This window comes from Schistocerca serialis, chromosome 1, assembly GCF_023864345.2.
Source record: "Schistocerca serialis cubense isolate TAMUIC-IGC-003099 chromosome 1, iqSchSeri2.2, whole genome shotgun sequence".
Lineage (NCBI taxonomy): Eukaryota > Metazoa > Arthropoda > Insecta > Orthoptera > Acrididae > Schistocerca > Schistocerca serialis.
In genome coordinates this window covers 1255523051-1255539802 of record NC_064638.1, presented here as the reverse complement: position 1 = coordinate 1255539802, position 16752 = coordinate 1255523051, and the positions used below count along the sequence as shown (strand labels likewise).

The 16752-nt window shown below is 42.9% G+C and overlaps 1 protein-coding gene across 1 annotated transcript in view; it reads left to right on the top strand.

Moving 5' to 3' along the window:
- LOC126456758 (Down syndrome cell adhesion molecule-like protein Dscam2) overlaps nucleotides 1-16752 on the top strand; it is a 357859-nt gene that overhangs the window by 87214 nt on the left and 253893 nt on the right. Inside the window, exon 4 of the mRNA XM_050092509.1 lies at nucleotides 7729-7882. Within this exon, the coding sequence (XP_049948466.1) occupies nucleotides 7729-7882 (154 nt within the window). The remainder of the gene's footprint in view (nucleotides 1-7728; nucleotides 7883-16752) is intronic.

Genomic DNA, 16752 nt, shown 5'->3' with positions numbered 1-16752 from the left:
CATGGGGACGAGCATTGTCGTGACACAACTAAACACAATCCTCGTCGTTTATTCCTGATTTCAGGGCGAATGGTATTTCGTAGTAGACTTGAGTACGATTTACTGGTCACTCCTTTCCACGTAATGCTCCAAAATTGATCTTCTTGTATCCGATAAGACAGTGAGCATGAATTTTCCTGCCGAACAGCTGAGTGCGTAAATTTTTTGCTGTTAAAGAAGAATTGCGCGGCATCCCTTGCTCGATCTTTCCGCTTCGTGTGGGTATAGTGCACCCAGATTTCATCATCTGTGACAGTTGTGTCCAGAAACGATGCAAAAGTTTCTCACAGGCAACCACGCGAGGATGTCCCTGTTCAGCAGTGAACTGGCGTGGCATCCATTTTGCGGAAAATTTATTGAATGCAGCACATCATGGAAAATATTGTGAGCTGATCCAACACCAATATCCAAAACTTAGTTCTTCCGTTCACAGTAATACATCTGCTTTCCTTCACAAGTTCTTCCACAACGGTAATGCTTTCGTTTGTCACTGCGCGGTGTGCGTGGCCGAAGCACAGAGCGTTTTTTTCCAAAAGTTACACCTTTTTATAAATTTCCTGCATCGCTCAGTTGTCAGGGACCTACACGAATCACCACAATACAGGTAGACGGCGCGGTGGCTGATGGGAAATGCCATCATCTCGAGCTGCGCGAATAGTATTAAGACATAAGTTGCTACATCGACCTTTCCACACCTGCACATCCGTATTACACTCCACGTGTCCCCATTCTATCATCATTAAGCCAGGCCATTACTATAGAAGAAACGTCCAGTGGGTTCACCGATCAGTTTCTGACGAAAATTTTCGAAAATCTTAAGGCAGAGATGTCGTGTTTTGAAAACGGAGAAAAACTGGTATGGGGATGCTGCCGAGAGAAACAATGAGACCATGCCCTACGTTTCTTACGCAGGCGGTAACTTGGCGAACGAGGACGAACTTTGTAAGGGTTTTTTTAATGTAAAGGTTTTTTTTAAATTACCGCTGCCAGACAGAAACTCTGTCAACTATTGTATTACTTGCTCGTTCGCAGCTTTGGAAATGAATTCTAGGGATGAAATGCTTAGTGGAAGCGAAAGCAGTGCGCCATCTTGCCATCCTAATTCTTGGCAACGCTGTCAGCTCGAGAACAAGGCAACGTTTCAACGCTTGGTAAGTAACGCCGCGCCACCAGCCATAGTCGGTTTCCCCATACAGCACATGTGGCAAACGCCACGGGCCGCGCACTGTCAAGGGCCTTGCAGGAGCACTTCTCAGTTTTAGAGGACGAAATAACGAATGCTTCACCAGACGTTAAAAACACAGCAATAAACAGATGATTTATGCCTTTTTCCTACACATCAAGATCTTGAAACTCTTTGCCTAGCTTCAATGTTAGCCACTTCGTTAGTTATATCCATGTAGCGCAAACTTGCGTTTCTTTGCTTGCGACACATATCAGAGTTAAGTACTGTAATTGTCTTACTGTAATAAAACTCATTAATACGAGTTGTTTGTTTGTCTAGCGAATCGAGTACGCAGGATTCCTAGACACAACACACACCCAAACATATTCTTGATCATGTACAAGGGCCTCTTCCACCCAGTCATCGATTATGGATGCTTCTCACATCACGGTGCTGCTCAAGGTGTACTTCATGAACTAAGATACGGTACAGTTCGATGCTTGCTCATGTGCCTTGGAGCAATGCAATCGATTTACTCGTAGAAGCTGCTGAACCTGCGCTGTATGTTCGATGTCAGTACTTGACGAAGAAATTTCGTTACCAAAAGAGTCAGCAACCCAACAGCAAATTAACCACACTCCAAAGAGAAGTGAAAGACAATCTTCCCCTCATAGGTCTACGTCGGAAATTAGGAACCTGTACCCTGTTCTAGTGGCTGCATTGGACTCAATGCGTACCACCGACAGCTGAATTCAAATGGATAACGACATAGTCTCATTTGGAATTCAGTTTCTATATCAGCTGGAAATATTACTATTTCAGTTATATGAATCATTGCTTTGCCATAATCAGTTCAGCTTTCAGTGCTTACGGTAATCTTTATTCGTAGCACTTCGTTCATTTGTATATTGATGCCTCTCAATATCGACACATCAGCAGGTTGTTCAATTTTTAGTGCGGAAGCAAAAGCGATTCGCATGGTTTTCACATTTGGTTTCGTGTCAGTCTCCAGTAGAGCTTAGGGTTGCCATCCGTCCCCATATATCGGGACCGTCATAGTTATGGACGTTCTTGTCCCAACATCCCGACAAGACCCAATTATTTTCCTGATTTTGCAAAATACTGTTACGATCTTGGCTCAAGTACTGAAGTAACGCCATCTGTTAGAGCAAAATGTAGGTGCAGCCTCAGTTTTATTTATGTCTTGCCGGTCGGGGTGGCCGAGAGGTTCTAGGCGCTGGAACCACGCGACCGCTACGGTCGCAGGTTCGAATCCTGCCTCGGGCATGGATGTGTGTGATATCTTTAGGTTAGTTAGGTTTAAGTAGTTCTAAGTTCTAAGGGACTGATGACCTCAGAAGCTAAGTTCCATAGTGCTCAGAGCCATTTGAACAATTTTTATTTATGTCAATAAGTTCATGTTGACAAGGTCGTCTCACAGATGGCGTTGTATATACGTATGCTGTACCGATGACGTCAGCACCTTCTACATCTAGCTCCAACATTCGAGAAAAAAAAATGTCCGCCTCAACAGCTGAGTGATCAGCGGGACGGGCTGTCACGCCAAGGGGCCCGTGTTCGATTCCCGGCTGGGTCGGAGATTTTCTCCGCTCAGGGACTGGGTGTTGTGTTGTTATCATCATCATCATCATCATCTCATCCCTATCGACATGCAAGTCGCCGATGTGGTGTCAACTAAAAAAGACATGCACCAGGCGACCGGTCTACGCGAAGTCCCTAGCCACACGACGACGGTTCGAGAAAATACCAGACTTCTCCAGTGATACAGGGCTGGAACTATTTAAGCAGCGCCACGCGGAACAGTCGACCAGTTCCCATTTGAATAGTGATCTGATAAGACGATTCTTTCTAAACGTAATCACGAACAGCGACTGCAGGTTACAAATGTTTGTAATGTTTACTGCAGGTGTATAGGGCGTGAAGTGTATAGTTACGTGTACTTCGATGACAAGGTTTATTGTCGACTGTTTACCGATTAATAAACTTGTATTGTCATAGCTTACGGAAATGCCCAAGGATGGATATTACGCAAAAGAGTGGTCTTTTGTCATGAAAGGACGTATGGATCAAGAAGCGTTGTGTGAGATTTGCAGCAATCTCAGTAGCTCACTAAGGTAAGGTTGATGGTAGGCATCAAAAATCTACGAAGAATCATACAAACAGATTCGCAGTAGCAACGACATCAAAGCCTATTTCTACATTCATGGTTAAAGAAGATACTCAGGAAGACCTGATCGTTGCTGCCGCAGATCTAACAACATCTTATAAAGTTGTCAAGCATCGTCAGTCCTTCGGTTCCTACGACTGTACAGTAAAACTGAATGCCACAGTGTATCCTGACTCCAAAGCAGTCTATAGCGAGGACCAAACCTGCAGCGATTGTTAAAAATATTCTCACACCACACTCAGACCGAATGCATAAAACAATTGCAAGAAGTTTCAAAAAATGGTTCAAATGGCTCTGAGCACTACGAGACTTAACATCTGAGGTCATCAGTCCCCTAGAACTTAGAACTACTTAAACCTAACTAACCTAAGGACATCACACACATCCATGCCCGAGGCAGGATTCGAACCTGCGGCCGTAGCAGTCGCGCGGTTCCGTACTTAGCGCCTAGAACTGCTCGGCCACCAAGGTCGGCCAAGAAGTTTCATTTTACGGCATAAGCACCGACGCATCGAAACACAAAGCTGTATAGATGGTTCCTTTAGTTGTTCAATATTTTAGTGAAACTGGCGGAATCCAACAGAGGCTGTTGAACTTTGATTCGCTGAATAACGGAATATCGGTGACAGTTGCAAATGTCTAGACACTTTAAGACAACTGTTAATGCCATTAGATAAATTAATCGCCTTTTGTGGAGACAATACAAGTACCAACATCGGAGGACTTCACCGACGCTGCCAGCGGAATGTGTTCCACCAAATTAAAGAAGAAATAAGAAAAATGTAGAAGGAATTAGATGCCCGCCTACATTCTCCACAAGACTATATCAGGCGCTGCTGGAGTCTTAACTGCCAAAATTGAAATAATCGTCATGAAAATATTCGAATATGATTCAATATATACGGTCAGAACAGAGAAACTGAAAGAGTTCTGCTTATACATTAATAGCAATCATCAAACTGTTCTGTCTCATCTCAAAACAAGATAGTTGTTGTTAATGCCGCCAGTTCAGAGAATTATTAAGGTTTGGATTCCATTGCCGGTCGATGTGGCCGAGCGGTTCTAGGCGCTTCAGTCCGCAACCGCGCTACTGCTACGGTCGCAGGTTCGAATCCTGCCTCTTGCATGGATGTGTGTGATGCCCTTAAGTTAGTTAGGTTTAAGTAGATCTACGTCTAGGGGACTGATGACCTCAGATGTTAAGTCCCATAGTGCTTAGAGCCATTTGTACCATTTCTGGATTCCATTAAAAATTTTTGACGCCGAAGACAGGCCACCTAAAATAATTTCAAATTTTCTCAGTAGTCCATCAGTGGAGCTTACTTCATGTTTCCGCAGTCAAACTTGGCTATGTTTGAAAAAAAAAAAAAAATTTGAAAATCGAGGAGAAGATTAAAATCTCGATAACTGAAATTACGTATGCAGGAGAACCGTGAAGTTACTCTAATGAGAGAGCTTTAGTATCGTCCTTGAAGTTGTGAGAGCAGGTCATAGGCCGTACCTGGTCTGCAAAAGGCCAGGTTCGAGCCCCGGCCCGGCACACTGTTTCAATCGGGCAGGAAGTTTCAGATCAGCGCGCACTCCACTGCAAAGAGCTAACTCGTTCTGGTCACCAGCGATAACAATCGTATTTCATCGAGATAGAGTGTTTCACTACGTTTTGACGATTTCAGACTTGAATAACGCTCGCTGAAAACAAGATACAGCGACGGTGGCGCCGTCTATTAGTAGTGCTGAGTGTCAAGTTTCATCCCATGTACAGGTCACTAATCATGTCACACTAGTCGAAGCAACGTAGCGTTCTAGCGCTGGAATGTTGTTTTCGCTACGGCGAATCTTCCGTGCTCGTGAATCGTGCCATTCGTAAGCATTTAAACATTCAGCCGCCATATCCAACTCTTGCTCACGGAACAATACAGAACTGGGTAAGAAACTTCCGTGCAAATGCCAGTGCATCGGGCCGAAAGTCAATCGGCGTTTGGAACTCCATCCGTACTCCCGAGAACATCGAACGTGTGGGCAGCAGTTTACAGTCAAGCCCTTCTCATTCGTAACGAACACGCACCCAAACGCTGATCATGCCACACATCCAACAAGACCTTGCAAGTTCTCCATGAAGCGTTTGGTAATCGCATAACTTCCAAACGCGTTTTTGTCGATTAACCGCCTCGCTCGCCTCGTTTAACCGTACCGGTCTTTTACCTATGTGGTTATTTGAAACGAGAGAGTACTCCGACCGGCTGAGAAATTTGCAACAGTTACAAAAATCTAGTTTACGAAGAAATTTCCAGAATTATTCTAGCAGTTGCGAAAGATGTGTTCAAAAAGTGAGTAAAAGGTCTAGGGTATTGTGTAGGTGCGAATGGTCATTTGTCCGATTTCGTATTTTAGAATAAACTTGAATAAATGTTGTATCTAGTGTAAAATGTTCAACTTCATTTCGAGATTAATTTGTGTGTTATTCAATTTGAAATCATCAAAACATTGTGAAATACCCTGTATGTAGTTTCCGGATATGACGTTAAAGGTTTGAAACTATTTCTTAAACAAAATTTCATCAGTATCAAGAAAATTAACATAATTCCAAACCTAATTAAAATTAAGAACATTTTCGATATGCTTAGGTACATTATAGATATACATACCATATGCAAATTCCTCGGAGGAGAAGGCAGTGCTGTGGCGGCTACCTGGAGAAAATAATTGTGGCGACAACTCGCAACTATGGACCTTAAACTTCATATACACTACTGGCCATTAAAATTGCTACACCAAGAAGAAATGCAGATGATAAACTGGTATTCATTGGACAAATATATTATACTAGAACTGACATGCGATTATATTTTCACGCAATTTCGGTGCATAGATCCTGAGAAATCAGTACCCAGAACAACCACCTCTGGCCGCAATAACGGCCTTGATACGCCTGGTCATTGAGTCAAACAGAGCTTGGATGGCGTGTACAAGTACAGTTGACCATGCAGCTTCAACACGATACCACAGTTCATCATGAGTAGTGACTGACGTATTGTGACGAGCCAGTTGCTCGGCCACCATTGACCAGACATTTTCAATTCGTGAGAGATCTGGAGAATGTGCTAGCCAGAGCAGCAGTCGAACATTTTCTGTGTCCAGAAAGGCCCGTACAGGTCCTGCAACATGCGGTCGTGCATTATCCTGCTGAAATGTAGGGTTTCGCAGGGATCGAATGAAGGGTAGAGAAACGGGTCGTAACACATCTGAAATGTAACGTCCACTGTTCAAAGTGCCGTCAATGCGAACAAGAGTTGACCGAGACGTGTAACCAATGGCACCCCATACCATCACGCCGGGTGATACGCCAGTATGGCGATGACGAATACACGCTTTCAATGTGCGTTCACCGCGATGTCGTCAAACACGGATGCGGGCATCATGATGCTGTAAACAGAACCTGGATTCATCCGAAAAAATGACGTTTTGCGATTCGTGCAGCCAGGTTCGTCGTTGAGTACATCATCGCAGGCGCTCCTGTCTGTGATGCAGCGTCAAGGGTAACCGCACCCATGGTCTCCGAGCTGATAGTCCACGCTGCTGCAAACGTCGTCGAACTGTTCGTGCAGATGGTTGTTGTCTTGCAAATGTCCCCATCTGTTGACTCAGGGATCGAGGCGTGGCTGCACGATCCGTTACACCCATGCGGATAAGATGCCTGTCATCTCGACTGCTAGTGATACGAGGCCGTTGGGATCCAGCACGGCGTTCCCTATTACCTTCCTGAACCCACCGATTCCATATTCTGCTAACATTCATTGGATCTCGACCAACGCGAGCAGCAATGTCGCGATACGATAAACCGCAATCTGCGATAGGCTACAATCCGACCTTTACCAAAATCGGAAACGTGATGGTACGCATTTCTCCTTCTTACACGAGGCATCACAACAACGTTTCACCAGGCAACGCCGGTCAACTGCTGTTTCTGTATGAGAAATCGGTTGGAAACTTTCCTCATGTCAGCACGTTGTAGGTGTCGCCCCAGCGCCAACCTTGTGTGAATGCTCTGAAAAGCTAATCATTTGCATATCACAGCATCTTCTTCCTGTCGGTTAAATTTCGCGTCTGTAGCACGTCACCTACGTGGTGTAGCAATTTTAATGGCCAGTAGTGTACTATCTAACTTAAATCATACTATAACACCCAAAACTTTTCAGTAACTATTAAGAATAGCTACGGCTGATTGTTATTGTTGGAAACTTGCAATGCTGGGCAAGTATGTCACAGGGATGCCTGCTTACTGCCTTTCCGTCTCCACAGAAGGTAACGTTTGGTGACAAATGTCATGACGTTGCAGACACGGTGCCGGAGCTGCAGTGGACGTTCGTGGAGCAGGCGCTGAGTCCAGGACCGCCGGTGTCGCTGCGGTGCTCCGCCGCTGGAAGTCCGCCCCCGCAGTTCACCTGGTATCTCGATGGACGGCCTCTTACCGCCGCACGTCTCGGCCACAGGTCAGTAGCCAGTACCCTTCAATACGTATATACCGATCTGGAACAGCTCTAAAAGTCTAGCTCTCTGTGTTATTACAATGGGCTTCCTTAGTAGAGTACATCAATCACCAAAGGTAGCTGTTGTTGTTATTGTTGAAGGTAATGATGATGCTGATGGTGATGATATTAACGTTGTCTTCAGTCGGAAGACTAAATTGATGCAGCTCTTCATGTTTGTCTATTCAGTGCAAGCCTCTTCATGTGCACCGTACCAAACTCGTACCGAGAGGGCGACAACATAGACCCCACGAAGGGCGCAGCCACAGAGGAGGCCCAAAAGCCGACAGGGAAAAACGCTACAAATACAAGATTTAAGAATTAACCGGAAAGAAACGTCTTCTACTCCTTCAATTCCTGTCTTCTGCCTTTCCGTTGTAAAAGCACGCTGTTCTCACAGCGTCATTTCTACAGATTCATTTCGTCCCGTGTAGCTTCATAAAGAAACGATTACTGCCGGGCAGACGTCCACCGCTAACATGATTTCATTGTTTTTGGGTTGTCACTGCGCTCTATTGATACAGATGCCGCCTACACAGCTCGCCCACGTTCAACAATGGAATTCTTACTGCTGTTTCACTATACTTCCATCGTCATTAGAATAAACCTGATGTATGCGCTCCACGCCAACAAATGCATTGTTAGCTGAAACTGCAGAAATGACCAGTGCCCTACGATGGATATTAATGGCCGATATATTCCTTGTAAGAAGACTTCGTGTAATTGACCACCCACTGATACAGAAACTCGACAGATGGTTTCAAAAAGACATGAATAGACAGAGAGGAAACACTGCCCTAAAACCAGGACTGTACAAGCTTCGTAAGCCCAAAGTACATCATACCTAATATCCGGAGAATGTTAACATATCGTAATTCAGAATACCAGTACAACGAAATAACTTCAGTAGCTGATGTCTTCTAATTCCCAATAACAACAAATAATGGTGCAGAACATACTGGTGTCTCCAAAACTCTAGATAATGGTAGAGTAGGTTGGGCTTTCCTACGTCCAAGTACAAGTTACAGGGAACTGATATCGCTTCCCAGTTAAACCTCTAGCTTTACGGCAGAAGCTAAAGCTATACTCGCAGCTTTATGTTATTCGCGGACCCTCACACCAAGAAGCATTCTGATTATAGCGCACTGAAGAACGTTGCTCCAATACTTGCAGACACTTGCCATTCTCAAGAAATTAAATCCACTGGTAGTGGACATCATGAAAGCTACCAAAAAAAAACGAATAAACTGGAAAGAAGGTAAAACATACGTGCATCAAACAACATGCCAACCTTAAATATAATCAAATGGTCGATGAATTAGCGAAAAGTGCTGCTCAACACATTACTTTTGTAAATGTCTTATTACCGTCATCAGACACGAAGACTACTTTATGTAGAAGAACAAGGCGCCAATGGAACGACGAATATCAAGCTTCATTGCGCTTTAGAGGGAAATATTATGGTCAAATATAGCCGAACATTCCTTCAAAGCTCTGGTTCTACTCAATTAAGGCGAACAAAAAATTTATAAACTCAATAATCCGAATAAGATTTAATCACGGATCTTTCCCTAACCGTCTTCACCGATTAAGCGTCCTAGACAATCCTTATTGCGAATGTAATGAAATAACAGTGGGGGATATCAGTCACATCTTTTTCGAATGTAAACTACATGGAAAGCAAAAAAATCGAATTTACTCAACAATTAATGAGATGCAATCAACCATTGCCAACTACCGTACCAGATCTCCTGCAATCGAATAATATACTAATCCTAAAATTAATTACGAAATTTTTAGATAAATGTGACCTCACTTTGTAAAACCAAAAACACTGAAAGATAGCTGTATGGTCTTCAGACCAAAAGTCAAAATGAAAAAAAAACACAAAAAGAATCTGACGTAAACAAACACAAACGCTATGATTGGTCAGCAGCCGTAGCACAAACAGTGCACTGGTGTTGTTCCGCTCTTGGAGGTAGTTCCTACTTATCTATTAGATATTTTATTACATTGTTGCTGTAAATGAAGTTTTAATATATGTATGAACAACCATCAACGTTTTTCTTAATCACACTTTAGCTACGAAGTTTTAATTTAAGAAATCGTGTACAGTCTTTGTAACTGCTTGTTGTGCTTTTGTGAGGTAAAACGTGCTGCGAATATGGGTGACACTGCCCCCTGCTCCGTAGTGAAATGTGTTCGTGGAGCCGGCCGGGGTGGCCGAGCGGTTAAAGGCGCTACAGTCTGGAACCGCGCGACCGCTACGGTCGCAGGTTCGAATCCTGCCTCGGGCATGGATGTGTGTGATGTCCTTAGGTTAGTTAGGTTTAAGTAGTTCTAAGTTCTAGGGGACTTATGACCACAGCAGTTGAGTCCCATAGTGCTCAGAGCCATTTGAGCCATTTTTGTGTTCGTGGAATATTGTTAACAAATGGCAAGAAACAGTTTGTTCCTAACATTTTTCACATGTTTACAGAGAAAATCGAGTACGAAGTTGCAAAGAGACTCGCGTGGTGTAATCGGTAGCGATGGGGACTTTTATTTGGGTGTATTGTGGATGATCGCTGGCCCGAATCTCCCTGACTGGGGTTTATTTTTTTTAAAACATTCAGCTTTTAGATATAAAATACATCAAATGTACGTTAATTAATAAAGATTTCATTATCATTTTACAGAAAATGCACATCTTTTTTCTAATTACATATCGCATGCTAAATTCCAGTTTTCATTGCAAATATAAATTCTCAATTATCAATATTTTATTAAAGATTGTTAATAAAGCTTATTTAGAATTTAAAAAAGCGTCACAAATTTTTGGGACAAAAATTACAAATCAAAAACTTTTCACTTGGACTGTGACCATTGTTTTACACCACAGATGTTGTTTCACACGGGCCAGAATGATAAGCGTCGTTTGACATGGAAAATAATTTAACGGCATCGAACAGTCCGTACAAAAGCTGCATTTCCACTGTTTTACTGTAAAATTGCAATCTGAACACTACAGAATCGATCTACATATACGTCTACATGGTTACTCTGAAATTGACACTTAAGTGCCTGTCAGAGGATTCATCGAACCATTTTCAAACTACTTCTCTACCATTCCACACTCGATTGGCGCGTGGGACAAAGGAACAACTAAATCTTTCCGTTCGAGCTTTGATTTCTCTTATTTTATTATGGTGATCGTTTCTCTCTACGTAGGTGGGTGTCAACAAAATATTTCCGCATTCGGAAGAGAAAGTTGGTGATTGAAATTTCGTAAATAGATCTCGCCGCAAAGAAAACCGCCTTTGTTTCAGTGGCTGCCACCCCAGTTCGCGTATCATATCAGTGCCACTCTCACCCCTGTTGCGCGATAACACGAAACGAGCTGCCCGTCTTTGCACTTGTTCGATGTCCTCCGTCAATCCTACCTGGTAAGGTGTCAAGAGAAGGAACTTGTCGCGAGAAATAACAATTCATTTATGCTGCCAAACGTACTGAAGCTAATGCACGAAGGGTTGTCACACCTCATTGTCGAACGCTGGCAGGACACAGAATGGCACGTCATAAAAGAAGAGGAGAAAATGTGGCGCTTGGATGGCTTCTTGGATTCTGTTGTTGATGCCTCGTTATCAATACGGCAGATGATAGTTCCAATATTGAAATGTATCCACGAACAATATGAGACTGGAATAGAAGGGAGAACCGATAGAGGTACTCAAGGTACCCTCCGCCACACGCCGTCAGGAGGCTTGCGGAGTATGGATGTAGATGTAGATGTATTCGTCGGACATGAAAGGAGTTCAGAGGTTAACAGACGACTGACAGTGATACCGTCGGTGGCTTAAATATTCAACTATACGATGAAATCCTGTTCCGTTTTTAAGCTAGGAACTTTCGTCACACTTGTTTTCCATTACAATAATATGTTCGCTAAGAAAGAGAGCATGTCGTGTTTTCAGTTTGGTCTCCTAAAGAAGCACATTGCCGACGTTTTGTCACATATTGTTTCATTCTGTTTAAATATTAAATGAAATTCGAAGCTATATTGCTTGTCTGGTCGTATCTTTTTACATCTTAACTGCAACTGTTCACAACTTCGCAGAGTAATTGAAGTACCTGGCTGTCCAAGTTAAATGCGCCAGTAAAGCTTTTATCCAGTAATTTCGCTGAGTCGATGCGCTCGAAACGCAAAGCATAAAACGTAATCCTCCTTATCGTATTCGACTGTACTCAAGGCAGCTTCGCTGACCGCTCCACGAGAAACAAAATCCAATGAGATTCCAGCAAACGCGGAAGAATACATGGTGTAATATTTACACCAAGTTTATTCTTATGATGTTCGCAGTATAGCCTACCATATTGTTTGTCGGACGTCAGAGGTCGGTGAGCGAGTGCCGAATCAAAGGCTTTCGATTTCTGCAAACAGAGGACTGTTGCGAGACGCGACAGTGGAGGAAGCAAGCAGCTAAATTGGAATTCACTTGCCCCACTAGCCAATAGGTTCCTGCTCCCAAGTTTCGGTTGGTAGGATACGCTGTATAGATTTTAAAAATATCGAGAGTAAGCCACTTGTGGCCGATTAATAACATTACCGGATTTCTTAGTCATTGAGCCTATAGACAATATTTAAAAGCTGATCTCAGGCATAAACAAACGTACGTTCCTTCAGCGGTTATCGGCTGCATTGCTCAAACATCTGGTGTCGTAAGACCACTGAAACTAGGCGTCACTGATGTATTACGTACAATCATTAGGTATTTTGTTTTTATCCTAGCGCGAATGAAACTCTCACACTCCTGAAAACACCGAAAATTAACGTTTTTTTGCTGAACACCGTGCTAAACGTTTAACCCACGTAAAATCTTTATTAAACTTCACCGGACATTCGATTCCCCTGTCCTTCATTTTTATTAAATCTACTTAGAAAATTCAAAAATTTGCTCAATACCCCTAGAAAAATTGCAGAAAGACCATTTACAGGGGAGTGGGGGGGAAGGGGGGGGGCAGATTTGGTTGTTCTGCTACAGACACAGTATCACCCGACCAGACCTCTGCACCCTACATCCAGTAAACTTCCTTACTATAGTCAAGACTTGGTCCCCCCATTCAGTTTTTACCCCACTGCACTACCCTCCTTTACGAAATTGACGTTTCCATGATGCTTCGGGATGTGTCTCATCAATCAATCCTCTCTTTTAGTGAAGCTGCGCCATAAATTTATTTTCTCCCCAGTCGGATTCAAGCCTTCCCTCATTAATTTTCTGTTGTTTGTTGTTGTTGTGGTCTTCAGTCCTGAGACTGGTTTGATGCAGCTCTCCATGCTACTCTATCCTGTGCAAGCCTCTTCATCTCCCAGTACCTACTGCAACCTACATCCTTCTGAATCTGCTTTGTGTATTCATCTCTTGGTCTCCCTCTACGATTTTTACCCTCCACGCTGCCCTCCAATGCTAAATTGGTGATCCCTTGATGCCTCAGAACATGTCCTACCAACCGATCCCTTCTTCTGGTCAAGTTGTGCCACAAACTTCTCTTCTCCCCAATCCTATTCAATACTTCCTCATTAGTTATGTGATCTACCCATCTAATCTTCAGCATTCTTCTGTAGCACCACATTTCGAAAGCTTCTATTCTCTTCTTGTCCAAACTATTTATCGTCCATGTTTCACTTCCATACATGGCTACACTCCATACGAATACTTTCAGAAATGACTTCCTGACACTTAAATCAATACTGGATGTTAACAAATTTCTCTTCTTCAGAAATGCTTTCCTTGCCATTGCCAGCCTACATTTTATATCCTCTCTACTTCGACCATTATCAGTTATTTTGCTCCCCAAATAGCAAAACTCCTTTACTACTTTAAGTCCCTCATTTCCTAATCTAACTCCCTCAGCATCACCCGACTTAATTAAACTACATTCCATTATCCTTGTTTTGCTTTTGTTGATGTTCATCTTATATCCTCCTTTCAAGACACTGTCCATTCCATTCAACTGCTCTTCCAAGTCCTTTGCTGTCTCTGACAGAATTACAATGTCATCGGCGAACCTCAAAGTTTTTATTTCTTCTCCATGAATTTTAATACCTACCCCGAATTTTTCTTTTGGTTCCTTTACTGCTTCCTCAATATACAGATTGAACAACATCGGGGAGAGGCTACAACCCTGTCTTACTCCCTTCCCAACCACTGCTTCCCTTTCATGTCCCTCGACTCTTATAACTGCCATCTGGTTTCTGTACAAATTGTAAATAGCCTTTCGCTCCCCGTATTTTACCCCTGCCACCTTCAGAATTTGAAAGAGAGTATTCCAGTCAACATTGTCAAAAGCTTTCTCTAAGTCTACAAATGCTAGAAACGTAGGTTTGCCTTTCCTTAATCTTTCTTCTAAGATAAGTCGTAATGTCAGTATTGCCTCACGTGTTCCAGTGTTTCTACGGAATCCAAACTGATCTTCCCCGAGGTTGGCTTCTACTAGTTTTTCCATTCGTCTGTAAAGAATTCGTGTTAGTATTTTGCAGCTGTGACTTATTAAGCTGATAGTTCGGTAATTTTCACATCTGTCAACACCTGCTTTCTTTGGGATTGGAATTATTATATTCTTCTTGAAGTCTGAGGGTATTTCGCCTGTTTCATACATCTTGCTCATCAGATGGTAGAGTTTTGTCAGGACTGGCTCTCCCACGGCCGTCAGTAGTTCCAATGGAATATTGTCTACTCCGGGTGCCTTGTTTCGACTCAGGTCTTTCAGTGCTCTGTCAAACTCTTCACGCAGTATCGTATCTCCCATTTCATCTTCATCTACATCCTCTTCCATTTCCATAATATTGTCCTCAAGTACATCGCCCTTTTATAGACCCTCTATATACTCCTTCCACCTTTCTGCTTTCCCTTCTTTGTTTAGAACTGGGTTTCCGTCTGAGCTCTTGATATTCATACCAGTCGTTCTCTTATCTCCAAAGGTCTCTTTAATTTTCCTGTAGGCGGTATCTACTTTACCCCTAGTGAGATAGGCCTCTACATCCTTACATTTGTCCTCTAGCCATCCCTGCTTAGCCATTTTGCACTTCCTGTCGATCTCATTTTTGAGACGTTTGTATTCCTTTTTGCCTGTTTCACTTACTGCATTTTTATATTTTCTCCTTTCATCAATTAAATTCAATATTTCTTCTGTTACCCAAGGATTTCTACTAGCCCTCGTCTTTTTACCTACTTGATCCTCTGCTGCCTTCACTACTTCATCCCTCAAAGCTAACCATTCTTCTTCTACTGTATTTATTTCCCCCATTCCTGTCAATTGCTCCCTTATGCTCTCCCTGAATCTCTGTACAACCTCTGGTTCTTTCAGTTTATCCAGGTCCCATCTCCTTAAATTCCCACCTTTTTGCAGTTCCTTCAGTTTTAATCTACAGGTCATAACCAGTAGATTGTGGTCAGAGTCCACATCTGCCTCTGGAAATGTCTTACAATTTAAAACCTGGTTCCTAAATCTCTGTCTTGCCATTATATAATCTATCTGATACCTTTTAGTATCTCCAGGGTTCTTCCATGTATACAACCTTCTTTCATGATTCTTAAACCAAGTGTTAGTTATGATTATGTTGTGCTCTGTGCAAAATTCTTCCAGGCGGCTTCCTCTTTCATTTCTGTCCCCCAATCCATATTCACCTACTATGTTTCCTTCTCTCCCTTTTCCTACACTCGAATTCCAGTCACCCATGACTATTAAATTTTCGTCTCCCTTCACAATCTGAATAATTTCTTTTATTTCATCAGACATTTCTTCAATTTCTTCGTCATCTGCAGAGCTAGTTGGCATATAAACTTGTACTACTGTAGTAGGTGTGGGCTTCGTATCTATCTTGGCCACAATAATGCGTTCACTATGCTGTTTGTAGTAGCTTACCCGCATTCCTATTTTCCTATTCATTATTAAACCTACTCCTGCATTACCCCTATTTGATTTTGTGTTTATAACCCTGTAGTCACCTGACCAGAAGTCTTGTTCCTCCTGCCACCGAACTTCACTAATTCCCACTATATCTAACTTCAACCTATCCATTTCCCTTTTTAAATTTTCTAACCTACCTGCCCGATTAAGGGATCTGACAGTCCACGCTCCGATCCGTAGAACGCCAGTTTTCTTTCTCCTGATAACAACATCCTCTTGAGTAGTCCCCGCCCGGAGATCCGAATGGGGGACTATTTTACCTCCGGAATATTTTACCCAAGAGGACGCCATCATCATGTAATCATACAGTAAAGCTGCATGCCCTCGGGAAAAATTACGGCTGTAGTTTCCCCTTGCTTTCAGCCGTTCGCAGTACCAGCACAGCAAGGCCGTTTTGGTTATTGTTACAAGGCCAGATCAGTCAATCATCCAGACTGTTGCCCTTGCAACTACTGAAAAGGCTGCTGCCCCTCTTCAGGAACCACACGTTTGTCTGGCCTCTCAACAGATACCCCTCCGTTGTGGTTGCACCTACGGTACGGCTATCTGTATCGCTGAGGCACGCAAGCCTCCCCACCAACGGCAAGGTCCATGGTTCATGGGGGGGGGATTAATTTTCTATCTACCCATTTAATGTTCAGTATTCTGAAACAGTCGGTTTCAAAAGCTTTTATGGTCTTCTCGTCTTTACTACTTATTGTCCATGTTTCACTTCATAATAGGCTACAATCTGGCCAAATACTTACAGAAAAGACTGCCTAACCTTCAATTTATATTACATGTTAAATATATCCTTTCGTCCGAACAGCTATTTTGCTAGTCGCAACCTGCATTTTACATCCTCTCTACTTCGTCAATAATAAGTTCTGCCCAGATAACAAAACTCA